Here is a 12,886-nt window from a genome sequence, read left to right as displayed (position 1 = left end):
AGTTTCCATTCCTGAAATGGCTTGATTCAGGGACCTGGCTGGAGGGCGGGCCACACGGGCCTGGGCCAGGGACAGAGCTGGCCCCCTTCCGGCCTCGGGAATCCCGACCGGGTGTGTTCAGAGCCAGAGGGCACAGGACATGAGTGGTGACGCTAGTTTCCAAGAGAAAACAGATGCTGTGGGTAGGTCGTGTGTGCAGAACCCCTCTGCGGCCGGGCTGGGCCGGAACTTTTGGGTGAGGAGGGGCGGGCAGATGAGGGGGACACACAGGCTCCAGGCTTCTGCAGACACACCTGTTGGTCATGACTTGGAGAAGCCGGAGGAGGAGGAGGAGGGGGAGGAAGGAGGAAGGCCTTTCTTCCCAGCATGAGGTTTGGCCACAGTGGAGACCTAGTACCTGGGGTCTCCAGAAGCACTCAGGGTGCTCCCCAAATCCCTGGGGATCTCTCAGGCTCGGAGGAGAGACGTTTCTCCTGGGTGCTCCTGGGCCGTGAGATGAGGGGGAGGGCAGGGGCTTGTGGGGGGGACGGGGACGGGGCGGGAGGCAATGTCAGATACAAGCGCAGCAAAGGGTAGAGCAGTCCAGCTTGGCGGGGGGCCCTGCACTTCCGGCCTTCTTGTTGACCTTGGGTAGCAGGAGGACGAAGGACATGGCCAGGGCACAGTGGTAGAAGCTGTGAACATAGGTGTAATCCCAGTCCTGCAGGGGCGGGAAGGGGGGGATTGGTCTGCGGCCCCAGGCTCCCCCCAACGCTCCGTGCCTCTGCTCACGTGCCTGATGTGCCCAGGCACCTGCCAGTCACCCCCCCCCCACCGAATCTGGCCAAGTACCCTCCTCTAAGGGGCCTCTCCTCAGCGTCCAGCCCATGGGCAGTCTTTCCCGACCTCAGCCCCCTTGGAGTGCTGAGGGTAGAGAGTGGAAGTTCGACAGCATTTTGCTGGGCCTTTGACAATGAGGCCGGGGCTCCTCCCCCTCCCTCCTCCCCCCCCTCCTTCCTGCAGGTGCACCCTCCAACCCCAGGCCCCGTCCTGGCTGGGTGCCTCATCTCAGATCCCCGCAGACAGCGAGAGCTGGGGTGCCGGGGATGGACGGTGCTGTGGTGGGAGGGAGGCCTCCCTCCACCCACCAGGAGGGACAGAGGACACAACAAGGGGCAGCTGCCGAAGCCCTCCGAGGAGCCCCGGTCCCCGTACCTCGAAGAAGAAGCGCAGCATGAGAGCCAGGGCCCCGAAACAGAGGCCAGGGCCTATCTGCTGGGTGTAGACACTCTTGTCGGGGTACAGACCCTTCTTCTCCTTCATCTGTTGCAGCTGCGGGGAGAGTGGCCGAGCAGAGAGGTCACACGGTGGGGAGGCCGTTCAGAGCTGACTGGAGAGCTGGCCCAGGCACCCACGCGTCCCTTGGCTACCCTCGGGCGGGGGGATGGGGCTCAGGGAGGTGCCCTGTGTGCCTGGTCCCACGGCAGCAGGCCCCAGGGGAGCCCCATCCTGGATGGCTTGGTTGGGAACCCCTGTGCCAGTTTGCCCAGTGAGGACCAACGCCCGTCCCTGCCCGCCTGCCTCTTCGGGCTAACGAGATAACCCTTGCACACGCACCCCTGCTGGGCAGTGGGGACCCCCAGGGGACCAGACTCAGCAAGGGGGTGTTGGAGGGCTTGCCCCGCCCACCATGTGGCCCACAGGGATGCCCGTGCTGTGGTCCACCAGACCCTTCAGTGGCTCGTGGATCAGGACCCATGGTCCTGTGCTCCTGAGACAAGCTGGCCAGCACGGGACTCTCTGGTTGCCCAGGTGTGCACGTTAGTGGGAGGCGTGAGCCGGCACTGACGCGTACAAAGATGGGTTCAAGTCCATTGACAACGTGCGGTAACCGTGGGACCGAGTCCTGCACCTTCCAGCCCCTGGGGCCAGGGTGTCTCAGAGTGCCGCTGTTTGGGATCCCAGCACAATGCACACTGTGGATCGTGGACCCCTCCCCAGAAGGGCTGGGGCCCCCCACAACCACACACACCTGCTGGGTGGGAGCCCCGTGCCAGTTGGGGCGGGCTGACCCACCCGAGTCTGGGGTGCGGTTTTCTGGAATTTGCCATTGCTGATAAAACACCAGGCCCCGCACGGGCCCAGACGGCAGGTGGGTGCGGCTGGGGGGCCCAGGTGTGGTTGGCTGCAGCCATGCGCCTGCCCAGGGTCACGTCCTAGCCTGGCCCGGCCCTGCCCCGCATCCCCCATATCCGCCTCTCTCTGCTTCCCCTGCCTGAGGGCTACTGTTCCCAACTCGGGCTCAAGAAGGGATGAGCCTCTGGGAGAAAAATTCACCCTCATTCCAGGGAGAAACTGCCCTTGAAAATCCAAAATAAACTCCACGTTAAATGGTCTGAAAAACACAATTTGAGCCCCAGATGTAGGGAGCCAGGCAGACCTCTTGGTTCCCGCGTCTGGATCCACAGCCCCAGGGCCGTGGAAGTCGTCGTGGCGCTTTCCGCGGAAACTGGCGAGTGGCTTCCATTCTGGCTAATTACAATCAAACACAGATCCAGGCCTGCCAAGTTCTGTGGGAGGAACAGCCCCCCAGGGCAGCCTGTCCTACTTCCTGCTGGGGAGTGAGGCTGCGCTATCGAGACCCAGGGCTCTGTGTTTATACATTCCGGCATGTTCATTAACGCGGTCCTTCCCGGGACACGGCAGACCCAACAGGCCTCCCCTGCTCTCACGGGCAGCTCCGAGGGGCCTCTTGGGTCAGCCCTCCCCCTTGGGGAGGCTGGAGGGAGAAAGAGGCTCCTTCCTTTCTCTTGGAAAGTCAAGGCCCGACTTCACCCGGTGCCGCGTGACTTCTCGTTGCCTGCGGACCTCTCTGAGCCCTGCTTCCTTCGTTAACTGAACGGCAGGACAAATCCTCTACTACTGCTGGGGGAGGACCGGACTTCATTTTCCCTCCCGCAGCTGTAAAATGGGTTGATGGACACCTTCTGCGCCACCTGCCCAGCCTGACCCCTCTTCCCAGAGAGCTGCCCTCCCGCTCCCTAGGTGGCCTGAAGCCCCTCCACCCCATCCCCTGAGGCCCTGCCATCTGGGCCTTAATTTGGGGTCCTTGAGTGGGTGTGTGCCAGCGCGTGGAGTTGGGACACCCCGAGATTCCAGGTGGAGCTCCCAAGGGGCGAAAATGTGGCAGAGGGAGGTCACCCCGGGGCCTGCGCTACTGCATGGCTGGAGAGTGGGTCCAGCCTCAGGTCTGCCAGCAGGCCGGGCCTGTGTTCCAGTCCCTGCAGGGTTCAGCTCCTTCCCTTCTGGGGTCCCAGGAAGTGCCCCTGGGTCCACTCTGCTCTAGCATCCCTCGTCAGCTCGGGAAGCGTGAGTGGCTTTCAGGCCTCGCAGCCAGGAGGGCCTTGGTACAAGAGAGCTGTGGGGAGGCCTGGGGACTGTGCGTCAGGACCCCCAGGGGACCCAGTGAAGAGATGTCAGCGTTGCAAAGTCTGGCTCAGGCTGCCTCAACGCTTAGGGGCTGTCCCAACTTCCAGTCCACTACACACCGCAGCCTCCCTCCTCAAGGCTCTCTGCCCCCGTGAAGTCCTCCTAGAATAATCCAGGCCATTTCCAATTGCTTTCGCACCTCTAAAGCAGTCACTCTCTGCAAAGAATAATAATGATAGTGGTTGTTGCTCCCACGTGTCGAGCACATTAGAAGGCAAGTTCTATGCCAACACTTTTAGATACATTAACCCAATTTCTTTGAACCAAACCTACGAAGCAGGTACTGAACTGTTCCCGTAACAGCCACTTTCCAGACATGGAAACTGAGGCAGAGAAGTAGAGTCACTTGGGTTAGGTCCAGAGCTAGTGGGTACGGACGATACAGATGGTCCGTGTGGCCGGGGGCCTGGTGTTCCTCATCTCTGTGTTCTAGCGGAAGCCCTGAGACGGGAGATAAACGGAGACCCCGAGGCGGAGGCGTCACAGGGGCGGTCGTCCCCGTCCTCTGAGGCTCGTATGGTACGCACCCACTTTGTGGCAATGATGAGGACAGCCGTGCCGATGGGACCCGAGTACACCCCATAGCCCCAGCGGTCATGGTAGATCCGCACCGCGATGGTCAGGACACCAAACATCACGAAGGTCGACCTCTTAGGTTCGTCAAAGTCGGCCAGCGCTGGAGGTGAGGGAGGAACCGGGAGGGGTGAGCAGCCCCTCTGCGCCTCCCGGCCACTGCTCCCCCAGACGCATTCCTTAGGCGCCCCAGCCAGAGAGACCCCCAGGGCCCAGCCCGGTCACCCCGAGGTCTGAGCTCTGGCTGGGTCTAAGGGACAGACGTGGACAGAGCTGCGTGGGGGTCACGGGCAGGGCATTGTGCACCTGCCGCTGAGAGCCCCAGGAGCCAAGACAGAGACATGCAGGTAAGAGACAGGAAAGATGTGGGTCCTTCACGGAACCTGAGCAAATAACGGGGGCCCCTGCGATGGGGCCCGTGTGTCCTGATGGCGCCTCCAGACGGCGCTAAGTGAGAAGAAAGTTGCAGAAACTGGGCTTTTGAGCAATTCCATCCTCGTAAAAGCCTGAGCTGACACTGGTGGGCACGGCTGCTGGTAAGAGCCTCAAGAAACGCCTTGTGGGCAAACCCTGGTGTGCAGCAGCGGCTCCCGGGGCGGGGGGAGCCGGAAGCCCTCCCACGGGTTCCAGGCACGGCTCCGCCGCGCGAGGCGCTCCGAACAAGCCCTCGTTCACGTGGGAATTGAACAGGAAGCAAGGATGGGAATCGGGACGTTTAAGGACGGTGCGTCCTGTCTCATGACTAAACCGGGCTTCGAATCCCAGGAAAGGGGAGAGACGCTCCCGGTGGCGGGGGGGGGGGGGCGGCAGAGTCAGCGGGCTCGGCTATTTCTGGGAGCGTCAGGTGGATGGTGGGTGGGGACACTGGGCGACGGGGCACGGCCACTCACCCATCAGCGAGACCCACATGCTCAGCGCTGTCCCGTAGACGCTGAAGTACTCCAGGACGTCGTGGCGCATGAAGCAGACCACCGACAGGCCGGGCCCGTCGCAGGCGTGGTACAGCTGCCGGGAAACCGCGGGGGTCAGGGACTGGAGGGGACGGCATGGGCCCCAGCCACGCCCGGCCCCCGCCGCTCCCTGCCAGCCAGGCCACTCACTAGCCTCGAGACTCAGGCAAGTCATTTCGTGCCTCAGTTTCCCCACCTGAAAAATGGAGGTGCCGCCAGCCACTCCCCTCACGGTGTCTTGTGGGGATTCGACAAAACGTTCCCGTGAGGGGCCGGGAGCCTCGGATGTGCTCAGAGCCCAGTCGGGTCTCTCCTGGTGTGTGTATGACATGACCACACGTAGTCCAGGCATCACTCCGTGAAGCCCGCCGAGGCGGGGATCCGGAAGACGCGCCCTGCACCCAGAGCAGGTGCGTGTGCGTTCCCTCAGCACCTTTGGGCATGAGGCTGCGGCCTATTTTTTGGATGCCGGTCAGCCCTACAGGGGCCTGGGAGGGCCTTCGCCTGTCGTGAGTGGGCTATCCCAGCGGGGAGGTCCTCAGGTGTGAGTGGGCACCAGAACCCTGCAGGGGGAGGGGCTGGTGAGGACTCGCGCTGCTCACCCCGCAGGGCTGGGTGGCGTCTGAGGTTTGTACTGTTAGGAGTTTCTTGGGGTGCTGCCAGCCACCCTTGTGGAGCCCACTTTGAGAACCTCTGGTGGCCTGCCATCATTTAGTTCCAGTCTCCTTAAGGTCCTGGGAGACTGCGGAGACCCCTGTGCTGAACATGGCATGGCACGTTCTCCCATCTCTCTCCTGTAGTCTCCCTAACACCTTAATTAATAGCAACTTAAAAAAAAAGATTTTATTTATTTATTGGACAGAGAGAGAGCACGAGTAGGGGGAGAAGGAGAGGGAGAAGCAGGCTCCCCACGGAGCAGGGAGCCCGATGTGGGACTTGATCCCGGGACCCCGGGCTCGTGACCTGGGCCAAAGGCAGATGCTTAACTGACTGAGCCACGCAGGAGCCTTTAATAGCAATTTTTAAGACAAATACCTCTGTGGAGTATTCTCAAAGCAGTCAACTGGATTCTTACAGAAAACAACAACTCTATCCTTTTGCACACACATTTCATCACTTTAAGTAATATTTAATTATGTGATGTAATTATTTTGACAAGTCCCACAGGCGTAAACGAGCTTGGGAACCAGCACAATCAACTCTTGGTGAGCCCAGCTCGGCAAGAGGGAGGAGGCGTCCAGGAGATCAGCCCAAGTCTGGAGGCCCAGGGATGTTACAGGGGGAGCCCTGGGTCGCCTGGTGAGTCAAGCAAGTCAGCTTGACTTAGAGCTCCTATTGGTTACAATCATAGGTGACCAAAAGCAAGGGTGCACCTGGGAGGCACGAATAGAGGTATAGTGTCCAGAACGAGGGAGGTGACAGTCCTACTTCTCTGCACCCTGGTCAGACCCACCAAGAGAACAGTGTTGAACTTTGTATGCTGCACCCTTTGAAGTGACACAGGGAAAGAGGATGGAGGAGAGCAACTAGGCTGTGGACATGACTGTCTAGCTGGGGAAATATAAGCTTCAGGTAGGGCCTGATCAAGGTGCTCAGACCTTGGGGATAGGGCAAGGAGAAGGACTCTTGATGCGCATGGAGCTGGCAGGCAGAGCTAGGCCCTGTGAGTGACATGGATATTCTCCTGCTACTCCCAGAACTACATCCCTCCCCGCACTGCCCATCCGCATCGTCTGGGGCTTCGGCTCCCTGGCCTCTCCTTTGTAGGACAGATCACCACGTATGATCATAGACTTAATCACTGTGAGATGCTTGGGAGTGTCCGCTCTGGCCCCGTGAAGGGCAGAAGTGCTCTGTCTTAGCCTGGCCAGGCAAACACAGGGTCAGGGAGGCAGGCTTTGGAGTGGTTGGGAGGAAAGTTGACCCAGGAGGCATCTCCCGCAAGGCCCTTGGTTCATCTTTGATCAGGCAGGTGGGGAAGGGGAGACTCAGAGCAGTGCCACCTGCCAAGGGGGCTGGAAAGAGCAGTGACTGGCATCGGGCCTCTCTGCCTGTGAAGCCTGCCTCTCTCGACGCAGGGGCGCACTTGGCCTGTGAGGGGGCTAGCAGGGGTGGAGTGTGCCGGGGGTCTGCTGGGAGACGGCACAGCCTCCAGAGGCCCGCCTAACGGACCCCTGCTTTGTGAGCTTAGGCGAGTGGCCGGCAGCTTGGGGCCTCCTCTGTCGAACAGGGACGAGAATACCCGCTCTCTGGGGCGGGCCAGGGGACTCTGTGTGACGGGGCAGATGGCACAGTGTTGGACACAGAAGTAGCGACTGTCGCAGGAGGACTCTGGCCGGAACACGGAAGAAGCCACATTGGAGGCAGAAGGGGCAATGGTGTGGCTTGGGGCTCTGGGAGAAAGGGGCTGAGTGGGGCTTTGAGGTCGGAGGACATTTGTCACAGGAGGCAGCTGCTTCTGCCACTCTGGGCGGGCTAGGGCGGGACAGGGTGGGCCTCTTAGGTCAGCCTGGAGGCAGCTGGGGGCCAGCCCAGCCCAGTGGGGAGGGGTGGCCTGGCGTGTCTGTGGTTTCCTGGGCCGGGTCTAACATAGACCTGGGAACAAGACCCCCAGCTCCTCTCCCCAGCCCTAAGCCCCCTGTACCCGCAGAGAAGTCCTAGGTCCACTCTGTGTCTGGGTTTCTCATCTGTCAAATTGACTTCCTGGAACTCACCCAAGCAGGGCTCCCTTGCGGACCTAACGAAACGGCATTGGAAAAGATGCCTTGAATGAGCCGAGAGCCCCAGAGTACATCTGTGAGACAGTTTCTTCATCTGTCCAATGGGCTGGTCACAATCCCAGGCTCACGGGGAGCTGAGAGGACTACATGAGATAGTGTGTCCCCAGCACAGGCATGGCCCAGAGCCTGGATACTGGCTCACGGCCAGAACCACCATGGCCAAGGTCTCTCCCACCCAGGCGTGGAGACAGAAACCCTAGGCAACCCCCAGTCCCAGGTCCCTGCTGCCTAAGGGAGCACCAGCCCATGGGCACGCAGCCTCTCCCGTGGCAGATGAGCGTGGGTTCGGCTCACGAGGAGGTCGGCGTGACAGGTGCACGCGTGTCTGCAAACACGTGCATGTGTTCACAGACCTACCCACCCAGGGCTGCCCCAAGGACCCCGACACTCGCCCACAGAGGCCCGGCTGCTGGAGCAAAGCCAGCCGGCGGTGGGAGCCACGCGAGTTTTCACGTCTGGCGCTGCCACAAGGCGGTGGCTGGGGGAACGCTCGCCTCCCCGGTGCAAGCCTCTTGCGGGGAGCCGGGCTGCAGAGAAGGGTGAGTCTGATTGGAGCTGGTGCGGCAGACCATGGGGGTGGACTCAGAGGGATACAGGTGGGCCCTGAGACACAGATCGGTGATGGGTAGAGGGATGGGTCATCCATTAGGTAGGTAGAGCGATGAGTGATTAGAGAGAGAGGTACATAGGTAGGAGGGTAGGACCCACAGACACACAGACAGAAGCTTAAGGATGGGAGATAGAGCCACAGAGCCACGTGGAGGGCCGGGGGACAAAGCCAGACGGGGAAAGACCAGGAGGTTTGGGACGAGAGCAAGTTCTGTGGAGAGAGAGCTCCAGAAATCAAGAGGGACCCAGACACAGACATTAAAAAAGGGGAAAAAGGCAAATGTGGAGAAAACCAATAGGAAAAATGCAGAGGGAGAGCGTGCTGCTGGGAGGGAGGGAGGGGAGAGACAGACAGTCATCTGGCCTTTACATGGAGAAAGAAGGACTCGGAGGGAGACACGGGCCCCCGAGGAGAGACGAGCAGACGTGAGCAGGCCCTCCTGAACCAGGGCCAGCTCCGGAATTCTGGAATCAGAATCACCCAGGCCCTCCACATTCCCTAAACTCCACTAACCCCCTCCTGGGCCTGGCTCAGCCCCTTCCTCCCAGCTCCACTGCCCTGTGCTTGTAGCTGGGAGAGTGGCAGGGGCGGGGGTGGGGTAGGGGGGACGTGGGTGGCCTGGGGTGGTCTGTCGGCGGCAAAGGGAGGGTCACCCCAGAAGACTCGAAGGGCTCCTCCTGGACCAACTGACGCTGACCCACTTGGACTTGGTCTTGTGCACACCGATCCTAGGGTGACTTCCTGACCCCGATGGGGAAACTGAGGTCCAGAGAGGAGGACGGGGGCCCCCAACCCTCTCTCCTGGTCTCCAGGCTCTTTCTTTCTCCTCCAAATCACTTTTCTTCCTCCCCGGTGTGGGACGGTGGTGGAGAGATGGCCCCTTCCCTGTGTCCCTGTACCTTCGGGCGAGGGGCCCAGGCTTACCGCCACGAAGAACATGGTGAAGAGGTAGACCATGGCCTCCATGTGGAACCGCCGCTTGGCAGCGATGCTGACGGCGGGGAGGAAGGCCAGGCTGCTGAGGGTAGGCAGGAGAAGTTTCGCCGCGAGCGTCCCCATGAGCCGGCGTGGAGGGGAGGGCGCAGGCCTCCCGGGTCCCCAGGACGGAGGAAACCAAAGGGACAAGGCCTGCTCCCTTGGACGGGAGCTCCGAAGGCAGCTGTGGTTCGAACGCCCTGGAGGGAGGCAGGGACAGGAGTGCATATGTGAGAGCCCATGGACGGGGTCCAACAGCTGAGATGCCATGTGATCAACACTTGTCTCTGAATTTTTTTTTTTTTTTTTTCCGAGAGACCAGAGCTGTTGGTTCCAGGAGACCACACTTCTTTGCTTTGAGGCAACAACCTCGGAGTAAAGTGGCCACGAGCAGAACCCTCAGCTCGCAGCCTCTTTCTGTCCTGGCCCTCTCGCCGGGGCCCCGAGGAGCCCAGAGGGGGTGCGCCAGCGGGCTCTGCTGCTTGAGTCCCGTGTCTGCCGGCGGCTGAGGACAAGGTGTAGTCGATGCTCATCACTAAAGAGCCTTGCCGACGAGCGCGGTGTTTTACCAGCCCACGCCAGGCCCTGCCCGCCTGCTCTTTCCCCACCTGGGTTTCCTTGGCAAGCGGACTAATGAGACAGTGTTTTCTCCTCGGTTACATTGTTTCGAATCTGTAGTAAACGGCAGCGCCATCCATCTCTCCTGGGCTCCCAGGCCGGGCCCGCAGCTGGCGTCGCAGCCTCCCTCCGCCAAGAGGTTTTAGGGGCACTGTCTGGCAGGGTGTCCCCTTGTCCTCTGGCCCAGGAATGATGGCGGTGGTGAGCTACCCAGGCAGACTCTCCCCAGCCTGATTGCCTGTTTCCTGACTGATGTGCTTTCTGCCCGAGAACCATCTTTACTTCTACTCTCTTTTTTCATCCTGATATAATTCACATACGACAAAGTGCACGGACTGGAAGTACAGTTGGATGAGTTCTGACAAGTGCACATAGCTATGGGACCACCGCGTCTCCCCATCAGCCCAGGGTGACCCCTCACGCCCTTGGCCAGCGCGAGCAAGCGCTGCTCTGCCGCACGCCTGACTTGGCCTGTTCCAGAATTCCGCACAAATGGGACCATGCGGTGTGCATTTGGGGTCTGACTTCTGCTCCAGCGACAGAGCGTCCCCGAGAGTCGCCCACGTCGTGTGAGGTGGTTTCTTTGGTTGCCAGGCGAGTAGGCTTCTACCACGTGGACGGGTCACACTTCTGTTCTCCTGAGAGGGCGACCACGCAGGGACAGCAGGAAACACAAGTGTCGGGAGCCCTTTCTGCTGTTCGCAACAACGCATTCGGTCATGCCATTTTTCTGCTTCGGTGCCTTCCAAGGCACCTACCGTCCCTGGGGTAGAGTCCAAGGGTTGAGGAGAACACCAGGCCATCCATGGTCCGGCCCCGTCGGCCCACCACACACCCAGGTCTCCACCAGGTCTCTCAGACCCCGTCTCTCCTCCTACCCTCTGCCCCCCACCTCCGCCGCAAGAACACAGTTCCTCCTCCTTCTCTTTCTGGTCGTTGGCTCGACAGCACTGTCTGTGGGGAAGGCCGTCCCCCGGCCTGGCGCCCAGGCAAGCCGAGGTGCTCCTGTGCCGGGCCCGAACCTGGCACACCGTAGGTGTTCGACAAACACTGGCTGAATGAATGACTTTGTTCAAAGAATGAATGAAAGTCCAGGGAGGCCAGGCTCCTGCACATTTCAGTCTGGCACCGAGGAGCCCCGTTCCCTCTCCAAATGGGAAAACCAGATCCTGCTCTGCGTGCAGCTCTGGGCAGGGCAGGAGGCGGGCGACCCCACGTGGGCTGTCCCAGAGGCCTGCTCGCCCTGCCCACCTCTCCAGCCCTCCGCTCCTGCCCGCATCCAGCTCCCAGCCCCCGTCCCAGGAGGAACACAAACCCCGAGGTGTGGAAATGCGAGCAGACGTCAGGTGCTCAGAGAACCCCCTAGAGCCACAAACCCTGCGCAGGGGCAGGAAGACATTCCACAGTTGGTTTTGTGCATGAGTGTGTGTGTGTTTTCTTTGCAGCTGTAAACTCCAGGGCCAGGGCTGTAAGCTTGGGGAAGGGAAAAAGAGAAGGGGGAGGTGTCGGAGGGAGGCAGGGGTGCGGTTGGTTGGACATGTGTTGCAGTGATTAAAGCAGAAGGGGGCTGAGGGGGGCTGCCCCAACGTGGGGAGACAGGTGACCGGGCCTGGGGCAGCCTGGGGAGCCGCTGCAGACCGGCCGGAAGTCCCAGGCCAGCGTGGAGGTGGGCACAGCGCGCGTGGGGCTCCCTCCGAGACCGGGTCGCCTGGAGACCGACCAGCTGGCTGGGGGCAGGGCGTCCAGCTCTGAACAGGACTGAAATGACCCTCGGCTCTCCCTGCAGCTGGCAAAGCCACGGGCCTGGGGGCTGGGAGAGGGGGAGGCTGAGTGGGAGACCCCGGCCGGCCGATTCAAGGGAGCAGAGAAGTGGGGGGGGGGTAGGACCGGGCGGGCCTGGGAGCCCACCCCACCTGGGCCGGATCCACCCACAGGCTGGAGTGACCAATGTGCAGCCTGTCCCCGTCCTCCCCACCTTCCTGCGGCCTCCGTCTGCCGGCCTGCCCTGGCCACCCCCTAGCCCGCCACCCCCCAGCCCGCCACCCCCCAGCCCGCCACCTGCTCTAGTTCTGGCCACACCCGAGCCCACAGGCCACACACCCTCCTTCTGCCTGGACACTCACTGCTTGTGCCTCCCCCTTTCCTTCTGTAGCCCTCAGCCTCTCCTGACCCCTGCCGGGGGGGTCTCTCCCTTCTAACCCCCACCGCACTGTGTGCGTCTTGAAGGCCGCTCGCACACACGCAGACATGGATAAAGCGTCGGCTGTGTGTAGGGCCCTGTGCCAAGCATTCTTGCTGCTTTGTCCTGTCGGGTCCCGTCAGCAGCTGGGGGGTGGGAGTGGGGGGTCGCCGTCTCTGCTCTCCCCGTTTTACGGGGCGGCAGACCGAGGCCCAGAGAGTAGCAGGTTAGTGGCGCAATGCTGGGGGGGTCTCAGGATGGCCTGGCCTCCCCGCCCAGCCCGAGACGGCATCCGCCCTCCGCCCAGCAGATGGCGCTGGCCCCGGTGGGACCCCACAGGCGGGGAATGGGGGGGCAGCCGCAGAGGGAGAGGGAGCCCACCGCCCCGCGCCCCCTCCCCTCGCCCCCAGGCCGGGTTTTATAGAGGTGCTGAAATGCCTGGAATGCCACCCAGCTCCCGCCTCCCGGACAGCTGTCTGTCTGCTAGGCAGGCCCGAGAGCCAAGCCAGCTGCTGCGCCTGCGTCCTCCAAGTTTTGAACACCCAACCCACGGCCCTCGGTCACCCCAGAGCTCAGCAGCCCTCGTGCCCTGGCTCTCCGTATAGGGGCCTGCTGGGGTGCCCCTGCACCTGGCCGGAGGGGTCTGGGCTTTGATGCTTTCCGGCTTGTTCCTTGGCCCCCCCCATCACCCCCCGCCCCCGGACTGCCAGGCAGGGGGTCTGCTCCGTGCACG

The 12,886-nt window shown here is 61.8% G+C and overlaps 1 protein-coding gene across 1 annotated transcript; it reads right to left on the bottom strand.

The window, feature by feature from the left end:
* Nucleotides 1–550: 550 nt before the first annotated feature.
* MYMK (myomaker, myoblast fusion factor) lies at nucleotides 551–9,440 on the bottom strand (the record flags this gene model as incomplete). The annotated part of the gene is made up of 5 exons (XM_080820514.1): nucleotides 551–700; nucleotides 1,195–1,311; nucleotides 3,996–4,144; nucleotides 4,932–5,046; nucleotides 9,306–9,440. The coding sequence occupies 5 exons, from the start codon at nucleotides 9,438–9,440 to the stop codon at nucleotides 551–553; spliced, it is 666 nt and encodes a 221-aa protein (XP_080676640.1).
* Between the last annotated feature and the right edge of the window lie 3,446 nt (nucleotides 9,441–12,886).

Source organism: Martes martes (genome assembly GCF_963455335.1).
Source record: "Martes martes genome assembly, chromosome: 12".
Taxonomy (NCBI): domain Eukaryota; kingdom Metazoa; phylum Chordata; class Mammalia; order Carnivora; family Mustelidae; genus Martes; species Martes martes.
The sequence above is the reverse complement of the archived record's forward strand: the minus strand, read 5'-3'. Positions and strand labels throughout refer to the sequence as shown.